Raw genomic sequence first — 15288 nt, 5'->3', positions numbered from 1 at the left:
CAATAAAATAGTTAGGGAATTCCAACAGTTCCGAGAATTAGATAACGTTTTAGAAAATTATCCTCATTTCTGTAAATGAAAGTAATTACGAAAACAGCAATATTTAAAATACACATTTCTTACAGCAGGTGTTTGTTTGCAAAAATCATTTTCTATTCTCCATAACAGTGCAATAAACCTCTTTATTCTTTTATCCATTCTGCTATTCAACCACATATGAGCATTGGATGATGCTTTGCACTCGCCTACTAAAACCCTCCCATAGACATTTTGGTAACTATGTGTTTTGTGGTTGAGGCATCCTTTCATTTTAAATCACCACATGGTCACATCTCATGAACTTCTTCTGGGACAATTATATTTAAGTGCTCCAGATCGAAGCTGCTTCGTCTCGAAATGAAGAACTGCTGGGCATTTGCTTTACTTTTTACAAATGTTTATTTCATGAATGCGATTCAAAAAGACGCACTTTTCCCTTTCGGATTATCTAAAGGCGATTCAGTTCTTCAAGAAGGTGATGATGTTCTGTCTGAAGCCCTGAAGCTAAAAAAGCCGTTGCAGTTCTACAACGTGCAGTTCAACGGTCTTTATGTAAGCTACACTATTTGTTTTCATTGTCTTTACATTGAAAACAAATAAAGCTTTTATTTCCCCATTATTTTAGCATGCATTTTGCATATGCAACCATATCTATTGAGCATTTGGAATCTGAAGTTTAAGATTTAATTGAATTGCTATTGTTGTCATACAAAATCATGAGCAAAAATATTAAAATGCAAAAGTCCCGAGTTGTCACACATGGATCTTCTCCATTCGTCAGGTTGCCACAAATGGCTTCTTGTCCCTTCAGCTTCCTCCTGAAGAGAGTCAGTATTTAACAACCATGTTTCCTCTGAGCTTCTCGGCCATTGCACCTTTCCTGACAGACATTAGTTCGGGACATGGGAAAGGATCTGTGTTTTACCGTGTGGAGGAATCATTGGATGTATTAAACCGGGCTTCCGAAATGGTGCAGCGTGGTTTCACTGGTTCAACATTTAAGTCCAGCCACACGGTCATCGCCACATGGGACAACGTTGCATGTGAAGAGGACAGGCTACTCCAGTCACCATTTTTACATTGTGTAACATGCTTTTGTATTCCTTCATCATGCCTTTTTGGTTACACTTTATTTGGTAACACATTGTCCTTGCATATGTTACATGTACTTACCGTAGCAATAACAGTAAATTATGCATAATTACATGCAATTAACCCTCAACCAAAACCTAATCCTACCCTAACCCTATAGTAAGTACATGTAGTTAATTATTATAACTCAGTACTTAAACATATAATTGCACTGTAACAATGACACCTTAAAATAAAGTGTGACCCTTTATTTGAATGTGTCCCTGTTACGGTGTATTTATGCATTTACGTACTGTGTAATAATAATTAACTACATGTACTTACTATAGGGTTAGTATCTGGGGTTTAGTTTAGGGTTAGTTGAATGTAAGTATTAATAGTTATTACTACAGTAACTACATGTAATGTGTAACAAGGAAACGGTAAAATAAAGTGTTACCGCCTTTTAACCTAATGTTTCAAAGAAAGTAATATTTTGATTTTGTAATGCTATTATCATCAATATTAACTATGTTGTTCTGACCTGCATGCAGGTAACCAGTTTCCAGGTTGTGTTGGCTGGTAATAAATCAGATACATATGCCTTGTTCCTGTATCCCGAGGATGAGCAGCAGATGCTAAATATCAGTAACAATTACACTAACATGTCAAAAGGACATGCTAAACTTCAGGTTGGTTTTTGTAGAGGTGATACGTCTACCACAGAAGAGCTGTTCTACAGTCTGATTGGCTCTGATGAGACAACCAATAACCTCCATAAGTGAGTGCATGAATCCTTTTTTATTCTTTTATCCATTTCTAGAATCTCTGTAATTCATTGACATTACTTATTTAATGCTGAATTATAGGTTTATTCATTTTTGCTTATTGTTAATTCATTTGAACTGATAATACACTAAAACAAAAAAAAACATGATAAAACATCCACAATTTATGAATCAATTACATAATTTCTGAAGTAAAATTATTTAAACATGACAATTATGGTTACTTCAGGTTGTGAAATGCCATGTGCAATTGACCCAAAACTGTATGATATTTTTAAATAACCAATTTTTTTCACAGCCATTCTAAACTAAATATGTATACTTTTCTTCATTATGGACACTATGTTATTTACTACACTAAATGTAAAAATAATAGTAGTTATTAAATGCTTTATTTTAAAAAAATTTAACATGTTAACTCTTTCAAAGCAGTTAACATGAACTAACAATGAAAAATACATCTACAGAATTATTTATCTTAATTAATGTTCATTTCAACATTTACTAATACATTTTTAAAATGAAAAAGGTCTGCAAAGTTACAAAGTCACTCCAAAAGGAGTTGTTCTCTATATCAGTGCGCACGGTTTCTGAACTCCCTGAAACAACTGCAAAGCGTCCACTGTGTAAACAGTACTAAATCCGTCATAAACTCTGGCACAACCAGGACTTTTTTAAATGCTCAAGACAGACGTCACTTCCTGAAGCTCAAAACGATTGGCTGCCAACCGCATTTGCCACTTGATATTTGCATAAAGTCGAGAACTGCCCAACCTTTTGATGCTCTTGGCTGCTCTCAACGCTTTCTCAAATCCACTGTCAATCCCACAATGCACCGCACGAGCGTGAAGCTTAACTTCTATAGGCAAGAATTAAAAACACTCGCTCTGCTCTGCTCGCTCAGCGCCAGTGGGAACGCACCAAACATAAATGAGAATCTCTTAGCTTAAAGGCGAATTTTGTTCCACTGAGTTCGTTTTCGCAAAAAAACTGGTTGCACGCTCTCAAATGTATAGTGTTTTCTTATGAATTGGCTCTGCTCTCCCTCAGATAATTGTGTGTGCACGCTCCAACTTTCCTGTGCACTCGCGGGGACCCATCTTATTTTTAAGATTATGTCTTTTTAACGGTACACCCAACTTCCATGGTAATTTAGCTGTACAAAACAGTCTGCTTATTATCAAAAACTCTTATTTGTAGCCATGTCATTTTTGTGTTTGATTTTTGTGTTCACGCCATGTCGTAATTACCGCAATTACATGATTTCAACAAAAGCGTTCATGTCCTCATAGAGCTCGTAATTACAGCTTGTAAGGTAGGAGTTTTCTGAGAGCTCCTATGACTGCTGCAGATTAATTTAGGTGTTGATAAATAAAAAACACATGGTCCCAGTCCGAGGACGTGAACAGCTCCGAATATAACGTCATGTGTTGTCATCTTGAGACTACGGTAATTACGACGCATAAGCCAGAACTGCTACTGCCAGCTGGTGTTACCATAAATGCTGTAAAAGAACTGTTCATTGTTAACTCATGCTAACAACAGTGTTAACTACAGTAACTGAACCTTATGGTAAATTATATGCAACTCTCAGGGCAGGGAACACCGGGTTAAATGGACTGTGGATTTTCCACATCGGAACCAGCCGCTTCCCGTTCCAGAAGGTAGTTCCTGCTTCAGTCTCCAAGTCTGATTCTATGGGTTTTGGTAGCTTGCGCAACACCACAGAGGAAGATTTCTACATTACAGACGAATCAAACACAGCTGCAGATAAATCTACTTCTGAGGCCCAAATGGACACCCCAGGTTCACTTGTTCAACAGCCATTAAAACCAAACCAAGAACTACTACATGCTAGTTCAAATAATGGAACCAAAATGTGTGGCGTGCACTTGAAATTCTGCTCCCAGGATGGTTACTGCACAGACTATGCAACTGGTCCATGCTGTCATTGCCGTTCTGGTTACTATGGGAGTGGCAGACAATGTTTACCCATGGGTGAGCTTTTGTAGTTTAGTATGTTCTTTTCATATAATTCTATACAAGTGTGGAAGATAAGACTGTTTTTACAGGTATTTCTCAGCCTTTAAGTGGAAAGCTGAGTGGAAGTGTTTCTGTTGGAGACATTAAAGCTCAGCTAAACAATGTGGACATCCATGGCTTTGCTGTAGTGGGAGAAGGACGCGTGTACATCTCCATCAGTCCTGTCCCAGCTCAGGCAGGTTGGGCTCTGATGGTTGTGAGCCCGCTGGTCTCCATATTTGGCTGGCTGTTTGCTCTTGAGCTCCAAAACCATCCAAATGGCTTCAGCATAACTGGTATTATTGATAGTTTTTTTTCCTAATCTGAAGCTTCATTACATTATATTTTTACAGTTATCATGTCACTCTCATGAAGAAAGACATATTTTCTTCAGGTGCTGAGTTTTTTCATTGGGCAGAACTGGTTTTCAGCCCACAAGGCCAGCGTGTTACCATTGTTCAAGAGGCTAAAGGAATGGATTCATTCAACCACTTGACGTTTAACATAAGGATCAATGGAGATTTACCTACCATTCCCAGTGGTGCTAAAGTTCAAATTCTGCCATATAAAGAGACCTACCAATACAACCAATCAGGTAATTCTTATAAGCAATCTAGGAGGGTATGATGACTAGGGTTCAGTAATTCCACATGATTTTGAGTGTGATATTGCTTTTAAACAAACAGTTCAATAAACAAGAAGTTTATACTAACATACGTTTTAGACACCATATTGTCGATCACTTTGTCTATTTGTGCTCCACCAAAAAAAAAAAAAAAAAATTCCAAACCTGTAAGTTCACTTAAAAACCAATAACTCCCCAACACTAACGCACAGACTGACAGTCTGGAACTCAAGACAGAAATAGGGACCATTGAAGCCCATTTCTGACACATCAGGGAAGTTATAATAGGCCTATATAAAGTCATAATTATTACACAAACAGAAAACTGAAATGTGAAATTATGATATAGACACTATGATATATAAAGTCAAAATTATGATATAAAAAGTCATAATCATGACATTAAGGTGAAATTATGAGATGTCAATAGATATATTGCAACAAAAGTTAAGAAAAAAAGTAAAAAAAAAAAAAAAAATTACAAATAATGTAAATTCAGAAGAGTCAATTATGACTTATGGGGAGTCTAAGTTCGACTTTTGTCATAATGAATTTTTATCTCGTAATTTTGTCATTTTATCTCATAATTGTCACTTAATATGCCACCATTGTCTTGATGTCTTTTATCATAGAGCTGTCACATGTTTTAAAAAAGCCATAAGCCACTCAAGTCTAAAGTTAGTGCTTTAATATGTGTTCTTTGAGCATTATGGGTTATGTATTTTGTTTTTGGCTCAGTTGTGACATCATCATCACTGCAAGAGTACATGGTGGTGTCAGAAAACGGTGGATCCGAGACGTTCTCTTACCGGCTACACCAGAATGTAAGTTTCCGTAACTGTGAGCATGGCCCATGGACCATACCGGACTTTCAGCAGGTGAATGTGGAGCATCTGATGGTCACGTTCACAGAAGGAACCACCCTTAGATATGCCATAATCAACCAAGTGGGACCTGTAGGAGGTTAGAACATACTATTAACCAAACCATTCTACAACGAGGGTCATTCTTAGTTATATTTCACGTAATTTTGGATCTTGTTGAGGACTTTGAAGATTTCTTTATGTTATCAGGTGAGCTCCCTGGGCTTGTGGAGTTGAACCCCTGTTCAACTGGGAAGCACCATTGTGACCCCATGGCCCTCTGTCTGCCAGGGGACGGCATTCAGTTCCACTGTCAGTGTGCCATGGGCTTTCAGGGGGATGGACGCAACTGCTATGGTAGAGATCTTTCAGTGTTCATCTTTGTTATATTTTGACATTGAGCCAACTGCTTAATCTCCAATTCCCTTAGAGACTATGTCATCTTCTGATGCCATTAATAAATGACTGGCTTAGTTAAAGTGCTGAATGGCTCTCTTGGGTTTTGAATCTGTGATCCAGATGTAGATGAGTGTGCTGATGGGCTCAGTTCCTGTGGTCCTCACTCTGAGTGTGTGAACATGCCGGGTGGACATCACTGCCACTGTGAACCTGGCTATGAGTTTGACCTCGATTTGCATGTGTGTGTGGGTAAGTGTTCTGCGTTTTGTAATGCGTCTATGAGAGTTTCGGTGTTGTGTGTGTTGCATTAAGAGTGAACCAAAAGACAATTTGAAATCTGATTTGAGCGGCCAGATCATCCAGGCAGAGACGCATCTGTAAAAATCTGATTGCAATCATAGGCTTCAAACCAGCTCCAAATGTGGTTTGAATCAGATTTGGTAAAAATGTTTTTATTTTATTTTTTGTCCAGACTTTTGAAAAACCCATCTGGATAAAATCTGAATATTCAAAAAAATAGATTTTTGCTGGCTGTCTAAACATAGCCTTAAACATCTGTGTTTTGATCCGGAGATCCTGTACTCTTATGCAACCCCTATCGCATAACAGTAAAAACATGGATTTCCAGGGAAGTGTTGTGTCATAAATGACGGAAAAGAAATATCACGCAAGAAAGGGCGCTGTTCCTAAATAGTATTCGAAATTAGAATTAGTGTGTCCCAAATTGTAGAATGTTGAAATGAGTATCCCAAAGGAGGTACTCGTATAGTTCACTGTTAAAGTTTATACTGAGCATCCCATGTTTTAGACACAATATTTTTGGAACGACAATGAAAATTGATCCCAACTAAGCCAAAGCAGAATCAACCATGGGCATCTCCAAGCAAAACACAGCAGTGTTGTTTGTATTTTTGAATGAATCTGCATTTTTGAACAAATCGTTTGAGTAAATGATTCAATGACTCACTCACAGGAAGAGTCGCCACCTACTGGTGTAATGATTCCTGACACTTATATAAAGACTGGCAGCCTGGGTAACACTTTATTTTGATGGACATTCTGTTGACTATAAGGAACTTTGCAACTACATGTCAACTTACTCTCAATAGAGTATTAGTAGACTGTTTGCTTAATATATGTTAACTCTTTATTGTGATTCTCCAAACAAACATTCTACTGACTATAAGGAACTTTGCAACTACATGTCAACTTATTCTAACCCTACCAGTCTACTAATGCTCTACTAACACTTTAATGAGAGACAGTAGAGATGTAGGTGCAACGTTACTTCTAGTCAACAGAATGTGTTAAAGGGACCATCAAAATAAAGTGAAACCGCAGCCTGCAAGAGTAAGAATTGTTTTATGAATGATTTAAAGTGATTCGTGAATCATGATCATTCATAAAACAATTCTTACATAAATTTGTTCCATTGAATTGAATTTCTGTAATTTACGTCATGATCACTCAACCCTCTTTCATTATTGAGGACCATTGACTCTTTTGAATTACAAGTGTAATTTATATAGCCGCACATGTGGTGCACATCCAACCATCTCATTTCAGAGGAGGCCCATCACTCTCTTCTTTTGCAGATATCGACGAGTGTTTCCTGCAGCTCTGTCATCCGTTCGCTTCCTGCTCCAACACCCAGGGCTCGTTCCACTGCCAGTGTTGGCCTGAATACAAGGGCGACGGCTTCCTCTGCCAGCCACCACGTAAACCGCACATTTATCAAGAACACACAATGCGTCCACCCCTGTCAGCTTAGTAACAGACTGTTCTCTTTGCTTATAACACAGAAGTCGTCCAGCAAAGTCAAATATTATGTAGCCTACATTGTCGCATTACAAACCAATCGAAAACAAATGCGTCGTTTAATCATTCATGATGTGGTTGAAAACAACATGTTCCTGGAACAACATCTTTTGTTCCAGGACTTAGATTAATCACATCATTGCATGTACTGAATTCCCATAAATGTTCTTTGGTCTTATGTTTATTTCTACACTAGAGAAGCCCAAACCCTCATTAACTGTGTGCCAGCAACACAGAGACAGTCTGCAAGAGAGTCTACGCATGTACCGTGGCCTGGAAGCCTTCGTTCCTCAGTGTGATGAGAAAGGGCAGTACAAAACCCTGCAGTGCCTGGGCACCACTGGACACTGCTGGTGTGTGGACAGTAGAGGTCAGGAGAGAGTGGGCACCAGGACAATGCCTGGCACAGTACATGCCAACTGTGATCAGCCAGGTATGGATTTGTAGTTTCATCCCCTCACGGTATGTCAGGATCAGGTGGATATTTTAGGATATATATTTAAAAGTTTTGGAAAACTTTTTGAAAAAGGTTTATGTTCACCAAATCTGCATTCATATTATTATACAGTAAAAACTGCAATATTGTGAAATGTTAATTACAATTTGGGAAAAACTGATTTGAAATAGAAATATTTTGTAAAATTAGGCTGTATATTTCTTTTGATCAATTCAATGCATCATTTCAAGAATAAAAGTATTAATGTATATAAAAAGGTTTCTATTTCAAATAAATGCTGTTCTAATGCACTTTCTATTCTTTAAAGAATCAAATCTATTGGATACGGAGCCCCTAAAGGGACAATGAAACGATGGTATTTCAACGATGAAAAACATATTTGAATGCTTTTTGCGCTCCCCTGAGAAACTTGAGATTTTTTTAATTATTATTTTACACATACATATAGTGAATCTCAACAGAGTCTAGCATTTTGTTTTAATTTAGATATTTATTCTGCTCTAATATCTCAGTTCATTGACATTCAAAGTTGCAATATGTTGCCAAATCCGAGGCACTTAAAACACAAGGACACACTTCCTGCTCCTCACTGTTGAATTGCATGTGTGTTGTGGGAGTGGAATGCAGTTCCAAGTATATATGACATAATTATCCTTCATGGGACGGCCTAACTGTAATTAACGCTCACATAGTCATCTATTGAGGCAAGATATGTGGATTCGGTCAATGTTCACAGATTTGAAAGGATTTCAGGAAAATGTCTTCACGGTGTTTTCCAAAAGAAACATTACTCAGGAAAATTGATACTGTGTACTGTGTGTCTTACTCAGCTGCCCTGGTTCCCCGTGTGGAGACTGTGTGCGAGCGCTGGAAGCTTTCACTCATGAGTCACTATAGGGGTCAGCCGTCCCCTCAGGACTACATGCCCCTGTGTGACGCTCACGGGAATTTCCTGCCTGTGCAATGTTACGGCAACAGCAGTTTCTGCTGGTGTGTGGACCACCAAGGCGTGGAAATTATTGGGACCCGGTCCTACAATGATGTAAAGCCCCCCTGTGAGTAATGAAGTTATTTTGGACTGATTACGCTGACAATACCGAAACCAAATCGCAGGGGCCCCCCAAATGAAGTAAAGTATTTTAGCAACAGAGTGAAAGTGAACAGCACATAACAGCGGTATAAACATGAATATCTATTGGTACAATATGCGTCAGATGACTAAACTTACGTGATCGGTTTTAAATACCTCCATTTTGACAGTCCACACTACAACGCGAAAACTGCGTTTTTAAATTTATCCACTTTGGAGAGCATTTTCAAAAAGCTTCGTTTTCATTAATAAAAACACCGTCTCAGTGTGGACGGGAAAACCAAAACGGAGAGAAAAAGATGCGTTTTCAAACGAAAATGTATTAGTGCAGACAAGGCCTTATAAACTATAGATTGCTGCACATGATTATATCAAGAAAAAAAACCCCACAAAAAAACCCCACAAAACGTGTAGCCCTAGATTGTCATATTATAATGTCTCTGCTTTTTACCTGTCAGGTCTCTCAGGTGATGCCCCCCCATTGAATAATGCATTGACGTATCCTGTCATAAGCTCCTCCCCTTCAGGGCCTGCTATCCTTTATGCACAAGCCTCACAGATTGTAGTCATTCCTCTTGATGAAACAGACCCAGTTCAAGAAAAATCCACTGTTTTACTGGCCTTAAAGGTAGACCCTCGTAACCACAATACGTGATTATATCCAAATTCAAAACCTATTGCTATCTTGTTCTAATTAATCGTGAAAAATAATACTTGAATATCATTGCAGGACTCCGTTGTGATTGGAATGGACTATGACTGCCAGGAGAACATGTTATATTGGACAGATTTTGGACGACACACCATTAACAGAGTGGTCTTAGTATTTGGGTCTCAGCCAGAGATTATTATCAGCCAAGGTGATTTATCTATCTATCTATCTATCTATCTATCTATCTATCTATCTATCTATCTATCTATCTATCTATCTATCTATCTATCTATCTATCTATCTATCTATCTATCTATCTATCTATCTATCTATCTATCTATCTATCTAGACTATAGCCACTATGTTAAGACTGAGGGCCCTATTTTAACGATCTGAAACGCAAGTGTCAAAGCGCAAAGCGCAAGTAACTTTGTGGGCGGATCCCGGCGCTGTTGCTATTTTCCCGGCGGGATAAATGCCTCTTGCGCCTGGCGCAAATCTAAAAGGGGTTGGTCTGAAGTAGCTTCATTATTCATAGGTGTGGTTTGGGCGTAACGTGAAATAAACCAATCAGAGCGTCATCTCACATTCCCTTTAAGAGCAGGCGCGCTTGTTCTAAAGCGGATTCCTATTATAACGGCGGATTTGCCAGGCGCGCCACAGGAGCGGTTCACAGCCGAGGAGAGCAACGTTCTCGTCAGGGCCGTAAAACACAGAAAAGGTGACATTGGGGATGGAGAAACCCACCCAAATTAACTTCTGTTAAACAGGCGTATGATAATTTGGGTAAATGTGTAAGCTACATGTATGCTTTTATAATAAATTGTCTATCTATCTATCTATCTATCTATCTATCTATCTATCTATCTATCTATCTATCTATCTATCTATCTATCTATCTATCTATCTATCTATCTATCTATCGTAATAATGTATGATTTGCAAAAATGAAAACGGCTGCTTAGATGAGAGAATCAAAGTGCGCGTTGTGCACACGCTACATTGATTATGGACAAGCATGCGCGCTTAAAATAGCATAATGAACAACGCGCCACTGACTTTAGACTAGTTTTTTTCTGGTCATTGGCGCAATTGTTTAATAGAACAGCAAAATAGCATGAGGGAAAGTTTGCGCCGGAACACGCCTCCTCTTTGCGCTGAACCGCCCCGGGGAGCGCAAGTGTATTTCTTAGTTAACCGATGTGTCTGTGGAGGGAAAAGTCCGCTTTTCGCGGGTGCAAAATAGGAATGATCATGCGTCAGTGTACAAAGTCATTTGCGCCGTGTGCAAGATAGGGCCCTGAGTCTTAAAAATTAGTCTGACCAACTAGTATAAGCAAGGGGTAATCAGTCTTACTTTTCAGATTCAAAAATTAGACCAATTTAATTTCATTCATTTACTTTATGAATAACTTGTAAAATTAGTCTCAGCCTCAGACTCCCCATAATCATACGTTGTGAAATTCCAGGCTTGGTCCAGCCAGAGGGAATTGCAGTGGACACTGTGCACAGGAAGCTTTTCTGGGTGGACAGTGGGAAAGACAGGATTGAGACATCTGGTCTGGATGGCAGGAACAGAAAAGTGCTGATTGATTCTGATTTGGTCAATCCCAGAGCCATCATAGTGGACGCTAAGAGTGGGTCAGTGAGATGAGATCAAAATCCTTAATTTGCCTTCTATGCATTTTTATATACAAAGTTCTGTCATGAAACTTTAGATGGCGCAGGCTGATAGGTCCTTAATTCAATCTGCTGGGCGCGCGAAGGCCGTTCCTAACCCCAGTGATTTGAGCTCTGACGTCCATAGTTCCCTTGTCATGGCCATAGAGACCGCTCCTTCTTGGATTCTTGCACCTCCAGCCCCATCCTGCCGGCACCGTCCTGCTCACCTGCCCCCTACCGGTCATCTCGTCCGACACCATGGCGCACACCCTCCCTCCTTGTGTGATTCTGTTTGGCGTGAGGTCACTCCTTCTGCTTGGGTGGGGAGTACTGTCACAATCATCTGTCACCTCAGAACTTCATTTCCCATAATCCTTCCTGGCTCCCACCTGTCACCTGCAATCAATCACCCTCATCCAACACATTCTCATCCCAAGGCGTCATCTAACTGACACTTTTGACCATGCGTCAACATGCCGACGCACATGGTACCCTTTAAGCGTCAATATGAGACGCTCATCCTCGGGCGTCATCTAACTGACGCTTTTGACCATGCGTCTAAATCCGACGCACATGGCACCCTTTAGCGTCAGTTAGATGACGCCTTGGGATGAGAACGGGCTGCCTCATCAGCTCCACACCATTAAAGGCCCACTGAAGTGCCTTGGAAGGCACAGCTATGTATGATGCGTTGACATAATTTCCACTGAAACAGGAAGCTAAGATGAGACATATTGAATGGCTCCTCCCACTTTTCAAACAGCCAATAGCATTTAGTTTACCTCATAGACTGCAAGTCATACTTGACAGCACCATGGAAGCGAATACGAGCGCTGACGATACATTGGATTCAATGGTAGAGGTGTGGATATATTCAAGCCATTTCATTCTTAACCAACGTACAGTTGGAAAACGGAATAAAACTTGAGCGTTTGAGCAACCGAACACACACCTCCAACCCATATTGCTCCGTGACGTGTCAACGATCGCTTTGGCCAGGTGGTATTTATAGCATAGGGGGCGGGACGCTTTAGATTCTAGAGAGCATTTGATTGGACAGAAGATGTGATGAGAAGCTGAAGTCCACGGTGATGTCTTAAAAACCCTTGATCCATTTTAGCGGAAGTAAGGGACTGTACGTTTTGAATGCTTATATCTCCTATATGCGAATTTTGTCATTGCTTAGGAACACAGCAGCTTATTCATAACCTCAAGGCTAACATATTCATACTAAAAGCTAAAAAACTTAAATTTGGATTTCTTTAAAGCCTGCACTACACTCTTCATGATTGTCTGGTCTACGACTTGGACTATACTGGACTATGAAACTTACCTCTGTGATTGTCTCCACATCTTCACCTCCTTGAAATCGTTCTCCAGTCTCCAGGTTTCCTTGTGTTTGTTTCATAAACCTGTAAGTGAAGGATAGATGTACTTAAATCTTTGAAGACAGCAACATTCTGGAGCGAGTGTGTGTTTGTGTGCGTGTGGTGCAGCTCACCTGGCCTTGGACTGTTCCTCGTCTTCTCATCAGTTGATATTTTCTGAAATACTCACCTTGTGCACTAAAGCTTGTAAATAAACTTCTTGATTGTGTATTCACTATCTATCTGTGAGTCTGTTCCCTGACTAAATGGGATGGACCTATCAGCCTGCGCCCTCTAGAGTTTTATGGCTGAACTAGATATATATATTCAAAAGTTGTGGGTCAATAGGAGTTTAATAAGTCTCTTGTGCTCAGCATCAGAAATCATTATAATATGGTTAAATGATGCTCAAGAAACATGTCTTATTATCATCAATGTTGAATATGGTTATGCTGCATAATATTTATGTGAAAACAGTAATACATTTGTTTTCAGGATACTAGGATGAATATAAAGTTCAAAGGAACAGCATTTATTTGACATCAATCTTTTGTAACATAAACAAATTATTTACTGTTACTTTTGGTCAATTTAATGCATCCTCGCTGAATTTCTTTCAAATGAAATATTATTTGAATGGTAGTGTAGATATATTTTGTATACAAATGAGCATATACGTTGACATCTTCATTATGTATTACTGCAATAAACATCAATATATTCACTTACCTGTTTTGTTTGAAAGTGTTAATCTACTGTATGTGTTCTTCAGAACCTTATATTGGACCGACTGGAACCGTGATGCTCCCAAAATAGAGAGCTCATCATTGGAGGGACATAAGAGGAAAGTCCTGGTGAAAGTGGGTCTCATGTTGCCCAATGCCTTGACACTGGACTTCACCACAAATCACTTGTGCTGGGCAGATGCAGGTACGAGTCTTCTTAATATATAATATCTGACTTTATCAGCTACATATAAGGCATTGTCACAAGTACTGTGTAGTTAAACCCAAACAACAGCAAAGCGCAGGAAGAACATGAAACTAGACACTTTAATGAACATGGAGAATGAATAAAGCAACTACACATTTAACATTGACGACGACGAACCCAGAACTGAGAAAACTATGGGTGTATATACACAGTAAATGATGATCAACAAAACAAAGAACAGGTGTGTAACTAATTAGAAACCATAGTAACAAACAAACAATGTCAAGAACTCAGGCATCCAGAACAGTGAAAACAAATCCAACACTGAACATGTCTGTTACAATCATATGCAGTACAATATTAAGATAAAAGTCAACTTCATCCCCAGGCTCAAAGAAACTGGAATGCATATCTCCAGATGGGACTCAGAGACGTGTGTTCCAGGATACTTTGGACTATCCGTTCAGCCTGGCCATCTATAACAGACACTTTTACTACACTGACTGGGAGAGGTGAGTCTCTGACACATGCTTATCCTTGCAGCTCTATGGATTTGAATTAACATGATCTCCCTGGCTCAGTGTTTCCTTATTCATGATGAGAATGTCCTTACAGAGATGGGATACTGGTGATAGATCAAATCACTGGGAAAAACACAGCTTACGTCCCTATTCAGCAGTCACACTTGTATGGGATGACAGTTATTCCATCACAGTGTCTATGTAAGTATCCAAATAACATCTTTTTTAAAAAAATAAATAAATTATGAAAGCAGTACAGAATTCCTGATCACTCTGTTTGTGTTTTTTTTTTTTTTTTTTTTTTTATAGAGACCTGCAGACTTATGTAGACTATATTGATTTTTGGTTAACAGAAATGTCAGAAAATAAATAAATGACAACGAAACTTAACAAAATTGACTGAGTGTTATTTTATCTATACAGTTTTTAGTAATATTTTGAATTAGTTTTTTTATTTATTTATTTTATTTTAGTTTCATAGTAATTTGACCATGTGCTATTGTCATGTTTTTGTAGTTTTTATTTTATTTTTAAATATTACTATTTATTATAATTGTTTTTTTATTTCAGTTTTTATTTATTTCTAGTGAGTAATTTCAATGCTTATTTTCGCTCTAATTTTCGTTCAATTTAATAGATTAGTTTTAGTTACTGATAATAATCCCGATGCCACCCTAAACAACCTAAAATACTGCCTGAAGTTGAAGTTCAATATTTTCACCAATAGGTTGCGCCGCTAACTAACTAATTGAAATAATAGTTCATTTCTAAAGCCTGAATGGTTTGAAATGGTCCTGTGTAAGTGTGTATATAAATTAAACTAGATGAAGATGTCAAAACAGAAAGATTTTAGCATGTTTTTATCAGATAAACAATCTTTTCAATTAAAAATATTTTCAACAAAGTAAAATTATAATTAAGTTTTATAATTTTCATAAATAGGTCTTTCATATCAATGCATTACTTTCATCATGTGATGCC

At 38.5% G+C, this 15288-nt stretch overlaps 1 protein-coding gene across 1 annotated transcript; it reads left to right on the top strand.

The window, feature by feature from the left end:
- On the top strand, positions 1-14702 carry nid2b (nidogen 2b (osteonidogen)). The gene is made up of 19 exons (XM_056262898.1): positions 1-591; positions 821-1123; positions 1665-1891; positions 3493-3896; positions 3971-4216; positions 4315-4515; positions 5284-5508; positions 5619-5765; positions 5928-6056; positions 7403-7525; positions 7822-8058; positions 8913-9137; positions 9631-9800; positions 9903-10032; positions 11294-11465; positions 13626-13783; positions 14175-14298; positions 14402-14508; positions 14617-14702. Coding segments are annotated over exons 1-19 (3525 nt in total). The 5' UTR covers positions 1-396; the 3' UTR covers positions 14619-14702.
- The last annotated feature ends 586 nt before the right edge of the window (positions 14703-15288 follow it).

Source organism: Rhinichthys klamathensis, unplaced genomic scaffold (genome assembly GCF_029890125.1).
Source record: "Rhinichthys klamathensis goyatoka isolate OS25496 unplaced genomic scaffold, OSU_Roscu_1.1 h1tg000196l_1, whole genome shotgun sequence".
NCBI classification, from domain to species: domain Eukaryota; kingdom Metazoa; phylum Chordata; class Actinopteri; order Cypriniformes; family Leuciscidae; genus Rhinichthys; species Rhinichthys klamathensis.
This window is presented reverse-complemented; position numbering and strand designations above follow the sequence as displayed.